The sequence below is a fragment of the Thermobia domestica genome, chromosome 13 (genome assembly GCF_964235325.1).
Source record: "Thermobia domestica chromosome 13, izTheDome1.hap1.1, whole genome shotgun sequence".
NCBI lineage: Eukaryota > Metazoa > Arthropoda > Insecta > Zygentoma > Lepismatidae > Thermobia > Thermobia domestica.
The window spans coordinates 87,528,901-87,543,396 of NC_137466.1; the positions used below are offsets into that span (position 1 = coordinate 87,528,901).

Genomic DNA, 14,496 nt, shown 5'->3' on the forward strand with positions numbered 1-14,496 from the left:
ACTTTTAAATTGTACTTTGCAAAATGTAATAGTACATGAAGAGTCAGGAGGGGGCCGTGGTAGCTCAGTGGTAGAGCGTTCACCTTTGGTGTTTGGGGTCCTTGGGTTCGATCCCAGCTCGCGCTAAGTGGGCTTTGAGGTGAACAAACACCGTGTTAGTGGGTTTTCTCGGGGTTCTCCCGTTCCCTCCCACTTTCGTCATTCCACCATTGCATTCATTTCTCATCATCACTATCTTCTTTAGCCTAGCCTGAATAAATCGTGGGGCGTAAAACTGAAAAAAAAATAATTTTATTTCATTTCATGACGTGTCAGGAAAATGTGGAAGAGAAGATACGGTAAAGGACCCCATTAAGAAAGTTATGATGGTGATACTGAGGCTTTAGATTCAGTTAAGTCTTCATACTAAGCTTGTACTATGAAATCGAGACTAATAGCAGGACGCGTATTTCATATGAAAATGTGCTTAAGATACAGAGTTCTAGTTGAGAAGCTGAATGGAAAGAGGTCTGTCAATAGGCCAAGAAGAAGGTGAGAAGATAGAATAATATACAGATTAGATGTACAGAACAACTTTTAATTAGAATGGCTTGCCACACAATAGGGACCAATTGCAAGCTTTTGTTACTACAGTTATGAACCTTAAGGTATCGCAAACGAAAGCTAGAGGCAAATACAACCTCATGTTAGGAAATCATTCGGCAATCAAAAATTTAAAATCTATTCGAATCTATTGAACGATTTGTCATTCACATCCCTACCTACATATGGAAGGATGGAAGGACATCCAACACTCGGTTTCGACATCTGTAGAAATCCCAAAACAACACATTTCGTCAAAATAAGGAATTTCATATATTTATTTCACCAGTAACAAATCTAAAAATCCCCCCCTTATTCTTGTTCTTATGTATAGAATATACAGTGTTTTCTGCAGATCTTTCCTCGATCGGAGAGCAAAGCATCCGTAAAATAAAGCGAGTAATCTCCAAACAAAACACGCTGCACTCTCGCTAATCCGTCTATTACTTGCAGAAAGGACGGAGTGCTGAATTAGCGGGCCTGACGGATTTACGTCATACTGCAAGCAATTCAATGCAAATTGGCATAGTATATATACATATGTGTTTAAGATGTGTTATATGTGTTGTATCGCAAATTTCATATACAATGTCACCAATTAAACATAAGTACACCTTTGTGCAACACAATACATACAATTATGAATTCTTCACTCAGTATGGACATTTTGAAACGTCAAAATAAATATAAAATTTCACGTATTGTGAATGTGAATAACGACAATGTAAAAGAAAAACGAAAATCGTTTTGACGGTCTTATTACTGAGAAGCCGGATTATTGAAGGTATGATTAGCAAGAATGCACTATATTGGTAACCAACCCTTTCTGTAGGACAGCGTTTCCCAACCGGTGTGCCGCGGCACACTGGTGTGCCGCGAATGGGCCGCTGGTGTGCCGCGAGAAAATCGAAACAAATTATTAATTCTATACGAAAAAAATTGCAAGACAGGGGAAAATGTATATTTATATTTCACATTACTATGAACCTCTACTATAAATCTACAATTTTAAATTTCATACTGTGTTACTTTTCTGTACATTTTTAATGTTGAAAAACGTATTTATCATTGTCATGACCATTATTACTTCTTTATTGTTGCAGACTATTTCGTAACTTGAAATTTTAACATATCATTCAATAAATTCAACAAAGCAAGCATGCATACAAATTACCTACATTTGTGTTTTAAAAGTATAGGAGATTTGTTTATTTGTTCGTTATTTAGTGATCTTCCATTTAAGTTAGAGGTTAGATACAGTTTTCGAAAGAGAAAGTGGATTTTTAAAAACCCGAGTCCTATATTTCATTGCTATTGTTTTCTATTTTAAAATTAGAATGGTTCGATCCCAGCCCCCGCCAAGTGAACTTTGTGGTGGACAAACACCGTGTGCGTGGGTTTTCTCGGGGTTCTCCCGTTTCCTCCCACTTTCTTCATTCCACCATTTCATTCATTACTCATCATCACCGTCTCCTTTAGCCTAACCGGCATAACCGTGGGACGTAAAACTCAAAGATTTCATTTTCATTTCATTTCAAAATTAGAATGAAAAATAAGTATAATGATTTAGCACGGGGGAAAATCAGTGATCGAGCTTTCTTCTCTGTAAGAAGGAAATTAGTAATCACATTAAAATACCACGGTAATTATATATATATATATATATATATATATATATATATATATATATATATATGAGTGTGCCGCGAGAATTCAAATTACACCTGTAGTGTGCCGCAAGTTGAAAAAGGTTGGGAAACGCTGCTGTAGGATATTGCTTTCCAAAATTTTGACATTTAAAATTATAGTCTATTATGAAACAAAACAGTAAAGCACTTTTTGAATTTTAAACTGATATGCTTGATTTTAATTCAACAGTGTTATTGAAGGGCAGATACCAAAACTGATTCAAGAAATTTTTCAAGAAGTGGAGAAGTTGATTCTTGCATTTCTTTTCTAGAGGACCATAAGCAGAGCAATTCAATCTACATATCAGTAAAAAAGAATCTGTATCTGCTTTGTAGAACTTTGGTTATTTCAATAAATGTAGTTTGGTAGAAGTTTTTAAAAAGTCAATCTTTGAATTTGAAATTCTCTCTTTCTGGTTTTTGACATCAATTCTCCAGCTTCTTTCATCCATAAAAGACATTTATTCATACTTTTAAAACCGCTGTTCTACTATTTGATAAATTGCGGAACTAACTGATTTTACATCACATACTAATTCAATGATATACGAAAAGTGAAAAACGCGTGATTGGCCTTGGATTGGAATCCGGAACCTGGATTCAAAACCGAACACTGTGACGATGTGCTAACCAGTACGTTGTGTATAGAATATTCTACTATTAATAAGAGTATTTACATTTAAGGATGGGATTTCCTAATTTACTTAAACTAGCTTTGAAATTAAGATACTTTGTTAAATACGTTCGTTTGTTTGCTTGTTTATTGGTGTATAGCATCACTTTTCAGCACTGAGGCTATGTGAAACAGACCTATAGTTTAAGGTGGGGCCGAACGCGGAAGCCAGTCAGCCAAAGACGTGCACTGGCCACTAGACCAATTGGGAGGACAAATTCGTACGCTACTAAACTGAATTCTGAATTCTCATACATACAATTCTCAACTGTGTTGCATTAGGCTACATGTATCTCATGAAACGTTTCAGTACGCAGAATAGACATCACTGAATTCACAAACGGACGCACAATTTTGGTAATGTGGTTGTGAATGAGATACGAATCCAGTATTGTGGGTGTGAATATGGATGCGGATGAATTTAGGTACCAAGTAAGTTTAAGTACGTACTATTATAACTACAAAAATATAGATAATTTTGGCTGCTTCATATCTATTACAAGCCAACGTATCATTTTAAAAATCAAATATTTTACGTGTGTCATATATTTACTGATTTTTCCTAGCAGTTCATGTGGGTGTACCGGTGGCTGCACCATCCTACAGCCGCCTATGACTAGAACCAAAATGTGTTATGAATACACCAAAAGAAAGAACCTGTAGAACAGCAGAAGTTGCCATCTAGTAAATATGTATAACTATTAGATTAATTTTCACTGAGCAATCTAAACTTTTAATATCGATTTTGTTATTTCATTTACATGTTCTACCTATGCAATAAAGAAACGCATGATCATGAGTTTCTGTGATATCGGAATTACTTTCCATAAATAGACCACAAGGATCGGCTAGAGTAAGTAAGAGATTAATGAGTGCGTAGCTCGTATCTCCTATAGTTTTAACGCAATATCTGAACTAAATCCAAAATGCCATGATTTACGACAAAGATGTTGATAATATTTTGCGATTAATAAAACAGCACGTATACATTATTCATTACTTAAGGAAATATAACACATAGAGAAAGACCAAATACGGCAACTTGAATAAGATTCTGATGCAAAAGGTCTCTGATTCGATCCCAAACCTTTTGAGTTTATAGTGGATATGATCGTATCAGTGGGTTGTGCCGATTTCTCTCACATTCTCATTCCACCAATTCTTTCATAATAACTTTACTTTTATTAATTTTCCGTCTCCTTTAGCCTAAGGGGCACCATCATGAGAGGGGTTTCGTTTTATTCTAAAAAATAAAGTAAAATAAAATTTTAACCGTGAAATGAAAAGTGTCTTACAACACATACTTCGACATTTCAAAATTCTACTCATTGTGTCATGTGTTCTTGCTATATCTAACCTTCGTAACATCCTAATAGAATTTTAATAATCACCATACTACGTCCATACTGTACGCAATATCATACATCTGTAGATTAACCAACTTAGATCAGAACATTGTTCCAAAGTTGAACAAGATATAGCTATAATCTTATTTAAACATTTCAATAACTTTAAAAAAAATGATTTGTGATATATCTATAGATTAAAATAATAAACTTAACTAGAGCTTACGTAACGTGTACTCATTCATCATAATATTTTCCTCAATTAGAATGAAGATAGTAACAAATTCCCTCATAATTAGGTGTGAATGCATCAATTATTAAAGGAAAACGTTCATCTCTGACACTCAACTTCCTAAGCTCGAATGCCGGTTTCGATATGTAAGTTTTGTAGAGAACAAATTCTGGTTTAGGCTTTCTGAAAAATACGTTCTCACCCTATAATGTATTTCTTTATAATTCATTCTTTTAAAACGCTACCATAAAGCAATATATATATATATATATATATATATATATATATATATATATATATATATATATATATATATATATATATATATAATCGCAAAGCGTTACGATTATATCTGTGCCGCTATATAAGCAGCACATGATCTGTTCAAAGTTATCACTGAAACGTAAAAAAAAAAAAAAAAAAAAAAAAAAAAAAAAATTAATTAAGACCATTCGCATTTGGAATTTTGGGGTTAAACTTAAAACTTGCTCAATATTGCTCACAGATTGCCAAGATAGTATTCTTCCTTTAATCCATTTTCCGCACTGGCAGTACTCTGTTGGAGACATCATTTCTCCGATATGTAAGCGGAAAACCACAATTGATATGCATGAAGTGTGTACTAGTTGAAATCGAGAATTCTAGAAGCACTCCTAACTAAAATTTCAAGGATTAGTTTAGTATTATATCTATAAGTAAAACGCCAGGATCGTTTCTTACAAGAGTGCTGTATAACCAGACATAGTTTCTCTTAAGTCGATATCTAGATAGCGTGGTAGAGTTATTGTTCTTTAAAAAAAATCCTAGAACTAAAAACATTTATTTACAGATACTTTAAAAGTAATTGTGGATCATTTACAATACTGCCTCACTATACGTTTTGCTTTACTTAAGCACAACTTCTTGACGAAGTCAACACTCAATCTTTTCACATGTCTATTTTTTGAGGCTAGGACTAGCACGGATAATAAATGAGAACTAAATATAGTATTGCAAGTTATACCTTGAGTTCAACTTAGCAATAATAAAGAAAATGCCATTTCGTTAATCCATTAAAGCAGACTTACAAGAAAGTTCCGTATGTTTGTAAAAGGGTATAGTGCAGACTTACGGAAATTTTCCGTTTCACCTCCTTCCGTCCCGTTTCACTCTATTAACTCAAATGTTAGCATTATGTCACATCCTTCGTCATTAAATACTTTCATTGTTCATTAATAGATGGAATAATTACGCAGGATTTCCAATTAGTCCTAAAAGATTATAAAATATAATGTACAAGTGTGGCAATTTTTCTGTAAAATAACTAAAACAGACTGTGCCAAAACGCATTTTAATTTCCAGAAAACGTATGTGCCAATGGGTTTAAGGTGATTTGATTATTAAGATGATTTCATAGAAGATGACTGTCTATTTAGTCAAATAAATTGTAACAGCGGATTTGAGCAATCGACTACTAGTGCGCTCGTTTAGCAAGTCAATCTTCACTAAGAAACGAATAAGCATTCTATTTGACGAATTGCAATAAATAAACAAATAAATAAATATCACTATACAGAAATATTTGTCATTATAACTGTCATTAATTTCGCACTACTGAAAATAAAGTACGAAAGAGTATTAATTCTTGCTTACATGCATTCTTCAACAGATTTAACAAGTTACAGCAAAATTTCAAAAAGACAAAGAAAAGAAGACAATGTTAAAAATCAGAGTAGCCACTTACCAACGGTGAAAATGCCCAATAGTAGGTACACGCAGAAGAATTTGGTGTTCATTCTTTCCCTCGTCTTTCAGGTTTTACTTCTCCGTTGGCGCGAAACGAGTTTTTCTTTCTATAATATATATGTATGCTATATATGCGCGAGCGAAAGAGTTTGTTTGATGGTGCAACAAGTGGGTCCGTAGAAATCGCGGGCGTCGCTGTCGCCGTCGTAGTTTCTATATTTGTCCTTTTTTATCCGTCGCTTGTGGTTCTTTACGTTACTTATGTGTATATGGTTTAAAATAAAATCTTCCTCAAACAGAGCAGTCAGTCTTAGGTGTCGGGTGATCAAGCATGTTGTTTTCCCAACCGTAGCTATCCACGACCAAGTTCTTTTCCAACACCAACACAAGGGGTTTCCTACCTGCGCGGGTTTGCATGTTACCTGACGGCCGAGCCAATCATCGATAGTATACTCAAAGAAACTCCATTCCCATTGGTCGTCGCTAGGAGCAGAGGAGGATGACGTCACATCCACGGAAATTTTCGCACAGGAAACCAACAATCTCTTTTCTCTTTCTTCCTCATCATTCCTCCCGTCTATGCCCCCTTCCTCTAAAAACTGTTTCTCACCCTTTCTCTGTATCTTGATAGTATTAATATCTCCTGGTGCCTTGATCTCGCCGCACTACAACCTTCAATTGTGTTCTTTTTTCTTTTTTGGTAAAACGAAAAGGAGAGAGAAAAAGAGAGAGAAAAATCACACATATAACTATAAATGATAGAAGTCTTATCCCCATTTTATCCTCATAACTCAATACGTCTTTTCCCCTTTCTCGCCAACTCATTTTCTTATCAATTTCCATCCACTCCCGGTTGTCCCATTCTGCCTACACACACACACAACAATAACATGTACTGACCGCCTGTAAAGAACACACATACAGACACAATAGTCTAATAAGACTTTTCATTAAGTTTCCACAGAAGAGACCTATCATAAACTTCATAATACTTCATTATGTAATATACTTTCGCTCATGCTCTCTCTCTCTCCTGTCACCCTGAATAATAATACACCCCCGCTAACGCGTCCTTTCATAAAGTCTAAAATTGATTATAAATCACACTTGGACAATAATGAGGATAGAAATTGCCTCTCTCAGCACCATCTCATTTCCGGATGGCTCAAGTACTCTTTCAGATAACAGTTAAAAGATACGCCGGTGCACACATACACGAGCAAACATACGCTAAGTGCACTAGTTAGAATCGGATAAGATTGATGTCTAATTTAGAATCTATGACTTCTTTTCAATAACCCACTAGATTAAATGAACAAAAATATCTAGCCGTATCCCATAACTTTTTTTTTTTTATTATGAACGATCAATTGTTCCTTCTTGTCTCAGGTTAGCAATCTTTCGATTGGTTTCATGCAGGTTGCCCCTATTCAGGGGCGTCATTTAGGGGAGCAGGAGGGGGCAATTGCCCCCCCAAGAGTTTGAGGAATACATATACTTTAATAGATTGCCTACTAATATACTAGTACAAAACGTGAAAATCTTATGTCGGTGGTGCTCTTGCTCCCCCCCCCCAAGCGGTCTGAAATGACGCCCCTGCCCCTATTCCCCATCCTTCGCCAGACTTTTCATACCTATGTACGTACTTTTACTTCCCTCTATCAAGTATTATTGGTATGTATATTTATTTCAGTTACAGCCTTCCTCTTGGTATTTTTGCTTCTGCCATTCCCTCCATAGCTAATAACATGATTGATTTATGTCTCATAATATGTCCAATCACATATCTTTTTTCTTTTTCGAAATATTATTCAATAAAATCCTTTCTTCTTGTAACATTTCCAGTACTGTCTTAGAGCTCCCTCGTGGCTAAGTGGTTAGCGTTCGCACTTTTGGCGTCGGAGGCCCGGTTTGATACCCGACGGAAGCTCATGTGGTTCAGATCCGACGTTAAGCTATAAGTCCACGTCTCATCTAGTCTCTTTGCTGAAAGGGACGTTAAGCTGAAATCAAATCCAACACTCCTTTCATTTGACTTTTTTCCCCACATCTACATATTATTCTATAGCACCACACTTCAAAGGCTGTCATTCTTTGTTTTTGCTTCCAGTATCCATGCCATTATGCTGCTAAACAATTAATGCTCCTTTTTGTTTAAAAAGAAAGCCTGCTTCAGGCGTATAGCAAATTTAGAAATAATTCATTTTCTGCACATGTTGCAGAATATTTGTTACTACAAACACAGACAAAAGATGTAATTGATCTTGACATTTCTAAAAAGAATTTCTCTAGTTTGTATTTTAAAACAAAAAATACATGGGGTTAACCCATTCTCAGTGGATTTGGTGTGATAATTGATTTAAGAATTCAACTTTTTCAACAAGCATAACAAATTGATCATTAGTGCATGTATGATAATATACTCTTTGATAATTAATGTTTTAAAAAGGCAGATCATCTAGTTTAAACCATTAAGACCTAAAATTAAGACTCGAAGGTTAAAGGAGCAACGCCCATTGAACTGTAACAAACATTAATTTATATGGTCGTTTTCTTAACCTTAGCCGTTAAAAAGTTTAAAAGATGAATACGATTGCTCAACAAAATAATGCCCAACCCTGATGTGAAAGTCATGATTAAAGTTCTTGTGACTTTATAGTGAACAATATCGTTCTCCTGGAAATTCTTGTTCAATTCGAAAATTAACATAAAATACAATGCATCGAGAAAGTGCTGAAATGTCGAGATATATCGAATATTCACTTATCGTTCTATTAGACTAAACTTCAGCTTAAATGTCATCCAGGCTGTCGCAAATCAGTTTAACGATCCCGAAAACTATGGATTAGACACTAATAGTGGTATTTTTTTAAAAATATTTTTACATGTCAATCCCTTCTAACTCAAAACTTTAGGGGTGTCTTGCCCCACAGTATATTTTTAAGATTGTAAGTAATATATGTCCGAAATGTGGCTGAAATTGCTTAAACCGTTCCAGAGTTATACTGGATCAGAAATACATGCATACGTTTTTATACAAATAGACTAGCTGAAATACCCTTTCAACGCACGGGAAAAATAAATTATGGATAAATACTTGGACTGCTTTGACTCTTTGGAATGTACATGTCAATGAAATTGTAAAGATAAAAATCGATAAAAATACTCTATTTTTAGGATAAATTGTGTATCACTCCTTTTCCTTAAAATGCGTGCTCGATCGAAGTGACATGATTAAAACCCACCCTGAAGTAGGTACTACGTTCAAAAATTCATTTTCAGAAGGTCATCTATTTTCCGGGATCACAAACACAGAAATTACAAAAATTGCCCATCGCACCCCTTAAGAGCAGAATTCCCAAAAACTCCAAAACACCTGTCAGCTTATTGTCCTATTCGATTAAACTAGGGCTTAAATGCCATTCAGACTGGGACCAATCAGGCTAGCTACCATGAAAACTATGAATTAGACAGTAACCTAGGTCATTTTGAACATTTTATTTTCAACTTTTCTCATTTTCCATGCCGAAGGGGGTCTAATTTAGGTTTAAACGGCATCCAGGATGTCACTATTCATCTTAACCACCTCGAAGACTATGCATGTCTACACCTAATATAGGTTTTATTATTATTTTTACATGAAATTTTTTCCTACCTCATCCCTAGCTGAAATGCCAGTTCTTCGTACGGGAGAGTAGGTTTATGGAAAATATTTGGTTGTAATATGCCATTACAGTCTAATGATATGTTTTTAATAGGAGGGTGCCCGAAATTTTTTGCACCGACTGTACCTGACGTTTAACAAAAAAAAATTCTGGCTGTTCATATAATTCGTAATATTGTTCATTATTCTATTTCAAATTAACATGAAAAAAAAATTATTGGGAATTATAGTTTTGGGAATCAATATCTTCATTTATATTTTAAATTAGTTATAAGTCTTGTATATGGATATGTAAATGGATTATTACAATTCTTACGGTGTCAGTGCTATCTGAAAATATAGATCCACTATTGGACGGAACTCTTCAGATTAAATAACCAATCTAAAATTCGACAGAATTTTCAGGACCACCCTTCACCTCTCTTTTAGATACCTAGGTCCTTCTAAAATCTAGTTTAATCCAGATTTTACCAAATTTTATTCGTTTCAAAGCCCCACCGCCAAAATGCTTAGTTTTGATTGGCTGATAAACCCACGCTATGATATTAGGGCGCAATTATTCCATTCCATGCCTGAAATTGTGGTCGACGACATTAGTTTTTTTGCTCCGTAAATGGACTGACTCCTGCAGTGGTAAACGTCAAAATTCAGGTAATATTTGGGATTTTGTTCACGTGTAAATTCTCTGGAAGTCTCGAGGAGCCATGAACTGTTAAATTCCATAGTAAAACTGGTTTAAAAAAAGCTGAAATAGGAGGTGCAGATATAGATAGTGATGGATAGGCTCCACGAAGTGCATCAGTTTGCTAGTGGTTCTTAAATATCCACAGACAGTTTCGGAAGAGTAGTGTTTTCCCCTTAAAATATTTTTATCCTTAAAGTTATTTCCTTTCGAGTTACGTAAGACCTGTCCATATATAGATTTGTTTATGTAGGTAGCGAGTGATTTTTTTTTTAGCATACATGGCGGTATTTAATTTTGTTGTAGTTAGAATAGTAATCACAATGTACGTGTAAATTTACAGTAAGGGCTCCTATCTGACTCCCAAATTGGGAGTACGGCTTCCAGCGGGATGAGTTGAACATTTAGTTTGTTTCCGGGTTCCTGCCCCTTCAGGGCAGGGGTCCTATTGTTAGCTAATACTTCGATACGTCCCCTCGGGGGCATTGATTAAACACTCAAGAATGTGATTTAGTGAATACAGGGCTAGTTGGCCCTGTTTCCTTTCTTCCCCTTTCCTTTCATAGAGCCGATTTAAAATGGTAAAATATGAATGTTTTCTGTGTGTATTTATCAGTACAACATGTATTAATGATAGTGATAATTGGTGTGTATTGGCATGATGTGTCTTGTAGTTTAAGTACTATGTGTATATTTGTAATGTAGTATCAGTGGTAGTGGTAGTTAAGTGATGAAAGAGTGTGTGAGATAATTAAATACGGACAGTGTAGTATTTACTATGCGATAAATTTTTATTACTCCGTCATTAAGTGAACGTAATATAGTATAATAATTCCGTGTACAAGGTCACATTCCGTTGTTCAAGGGTTGATTATATCGTCGCTAGCCCTAGTGTCAAAAGTTAGTACTAACCGCCATTCTTCCGTCGAGGTGCTTAGTGATTTAGTTTCCATGAAATTGACCTTTCTTTCCGAAATAAAACCTAGAAGGTATAATTCACAGCCCATATGAATGTACAGTTAGGTCAAGTGACCCAAAATTAATATATTCTGAAAGTTTCAACATTCTGCATAGTCTAGAAATCGAGATATTTAAGTAAATAAACAATACGTAATTTTTTAACAGAAGTCGGGCGATATGATGCTAGTTCTTCGCTTTGGAATTATATTAGATGTTCATTTTTCTTCGTGGCTGCAGAAGTACATTGTTGCTGCAGAATTTTATAAACATTAAACATTATCGCAGATAATTCTATTTTCAGTGAACATATGTAGGATTTTTTTTTCTTTCTTCTTAATAAAGCTACCGAGTATTACATAGTATTGTGTGTGGGATGAAAGAGTCTTGAGTTCGAGTGAGGTTGTCGTGCGGTGATCGGAATGGGAAATGTTTGTAGTGACTATAGATTTTGAAGTGTTATGATGAAATGTGTATATAGGCTGGGCGTAGATAGAGGAAACAGGGTGTTTGTAAGAATATAGCGTCGTGGCAAATGAATATTAATGTGAATATGAATAATAAGTATATGAATATTGTAGTAAATGAATATAGAATATAGGACACCCATATAGTTAAAGATATAGTAGCCCAGTGAATACTTCGCCGTGTGTTGATATATAGATATTGAATAGATACGTGTAACTACAAACATCTCAGGTTCTGACCCCTGCACCATGATATCACGCGGACCGGAGGGCGATATATAGTCGGACTACGGTAATACTTTGTAGTTTTATGTGTTATAATAATAATCAACCATAGTAATACCATCTGATAGAAGGGGTAGCATCATATAATCGTTGACTAGACATATTGAATAATAAATTATGAAAAGACAGTAGCAGTTATACAACAGGGCTGTAGTGAATTATATTTTCTGGTCGGGTTTTTAAACTAGAATATCCTGCTCCGTGAGATTTTTTTTTCTCCTTCACGTTACCTACTCAGGCTAGCTTACAATGTTCATGGAGGCGACAGCTCTGATAGGGTTACAGAATCAAAACAATTAGTTATTGAAATTTATTTTCGCGTACCCGGATGTCGACCCCTAGTCCCTTTAAGTATTTTCATTTCTTTTTTTTAGTTTAATTAGACGAGGGAAATTAACGACATCCCAGACTGTGGCGTGTCTGCGCAGGGTAGCTATCGGTGAGGTTTGGAATAGAAATCACCGATCCAAAATTCAGTTTATTTAATTTTTTTTTTATTTCGGCAAATCATTAGTTAGGGATATCTTAGATAATACTTCTATTCTAGTTTCATTACTGTCCTCGAACCTTCTTAGTTTTTTCTAAGGGGTCGAATATTTTTTTTTTACTTAGAGATTTCAAAATTGGGGACGCAGTTACCTGGTCCCCTTCCCCCTCTCCTTTTATCCTGCTGGTCTGGGCCGGATACGGGGATCGGATTTCAATCTTACAAGAAAACTCTTGTGGGATTGGGATCTGATGGACACAGAACTTGCATCCTTGGCAGCAGGGCGCCCCTTGAGTCTACGTATTTGGTAAGCCCAACCCTTTTTGGCATGTTAAGAATATTTTGGCTATGGATTTTGTTGAGAGCGAAATTCGACTTCTATCTTTGTAGCGTTAGTTATTTCTCACTTAAGTCTTTGGCGCCCCTATTCTTCGTCTTCCTTCTTCTCTATCTCTCTCTCTGTCTTCATTTCTTCAAGTTTTTTTTTAATTGTAATTCTGTAATGGCATGTATTGGAAAGTAACGGCAGGTCTAAACGTAACCCACATCATAACGAATATTATCCCTGAACTACTAACCTAAAACCATCGTGGAAAGTGCACCTTGTATCCTTCATACTTGCATATGTATCCTGTGACTTGACCAGTTTTTATCCTCGATTTAAACCTTCTTACTCAGTACACCTGTGGAAGATCATTTTAACTTCGAACCATGTATAAATATATACGAAAGTGATCCTAGAGAAAGGTCTCATGACGTGTCCCAGTATTAAATAAATAATTTGAAACTATTCAGATAATAAGTTTGGAAATGGATCGTCTCAGAGGAGAAACATCCTCTAGTGAAAGTTGTTTTTCTTAAGGTCCCTAGATGGGTAAAGCGTCGTAATGTGCGATTGCAGACATAAACTGTTACTAGTTACAAACCAAATATAGACGATAAATGGTTTTTGTAAACCGATAGTTAGATATATATATAGATATATAAATGACCACAAACTAAGTCAAATGGAGCGAAATGTTTTGGACACTATGAGTAGTGCGTGATCTGTGATTTGAACGCTCAAAATCATTAATATTTTATTACCCGATTTGAGGTAGAGACTCATATAAGTCCTAATACACCAAAAAGTTTTTTTTCTTTCCTCTTTGTCCAATTTTTTTTTAAAGTGAAATAAGTGTCTTATTTGCGTATGTCGCAAATCATAATTTGGTTTTAGCATGCCTAAGATATGATACATGTAATTATTTTTTTCTTTTCATTTGTCAATATGATTGAATATATAAAGATTTACTAAAGTATAACCTCATGTACTCTATTAATATATAACCAAGAACTTGTGCTTTTAATATTTTCTTATAATTATTTGTTTTGTCCTTTTTTTTTCACTATGAATGTAATAAACTATTTGTACCTTTGTAGTTAGTTGGTTTCCTTTAAACATATATACACTGTCCTGAGTGAGTGAGCGAGTGAATGCATGATAGATTTAATATAAGTAATTTTAGTGATATCATTTGTCATATTAACATCTGTAATATATGTGTCATGTTTTAATATATGTGTTAAGGTAAATAACCTAGGTCATGAAGGACCGCTACTAATGGTTTAAATCGGCTCGAGGAGTGAAGCAAAAATAGCAGGATAAGCCTAAATACGACATCTTTCTTCCAGGAAGTTGAGACTTCGATTGATACGACACATAAAT

At 35.0% G+C, this 14,496-nt stretch overlaps 1 protein-coding gene across 1 annotated transcript in view; it reads right to left on the reverse strand.

Annotated features, from left to right (window-relative positions):
- The window catches only part of LOC145669230 (uncharacterized), a 400,836-nt gene extending 394,220 nt beyond the window's left edge, over positions 1-6,616 (reverse strand). The window contains exon 1 of the mRNA XM_081737558.1: positions 6,245-6,616. Within this exon, the coding sequence (XP_081593684.1) occupies positions 6,245-6,296 (52 nt within the window). The 5' untranslated portion in view covers positions 6,297-6,616. The remainder of the gene's footprint in view (positions 1-6,244) is intronic.
- Positions 6,617-14,496: the final 7,880 nt, after the last annotated feature.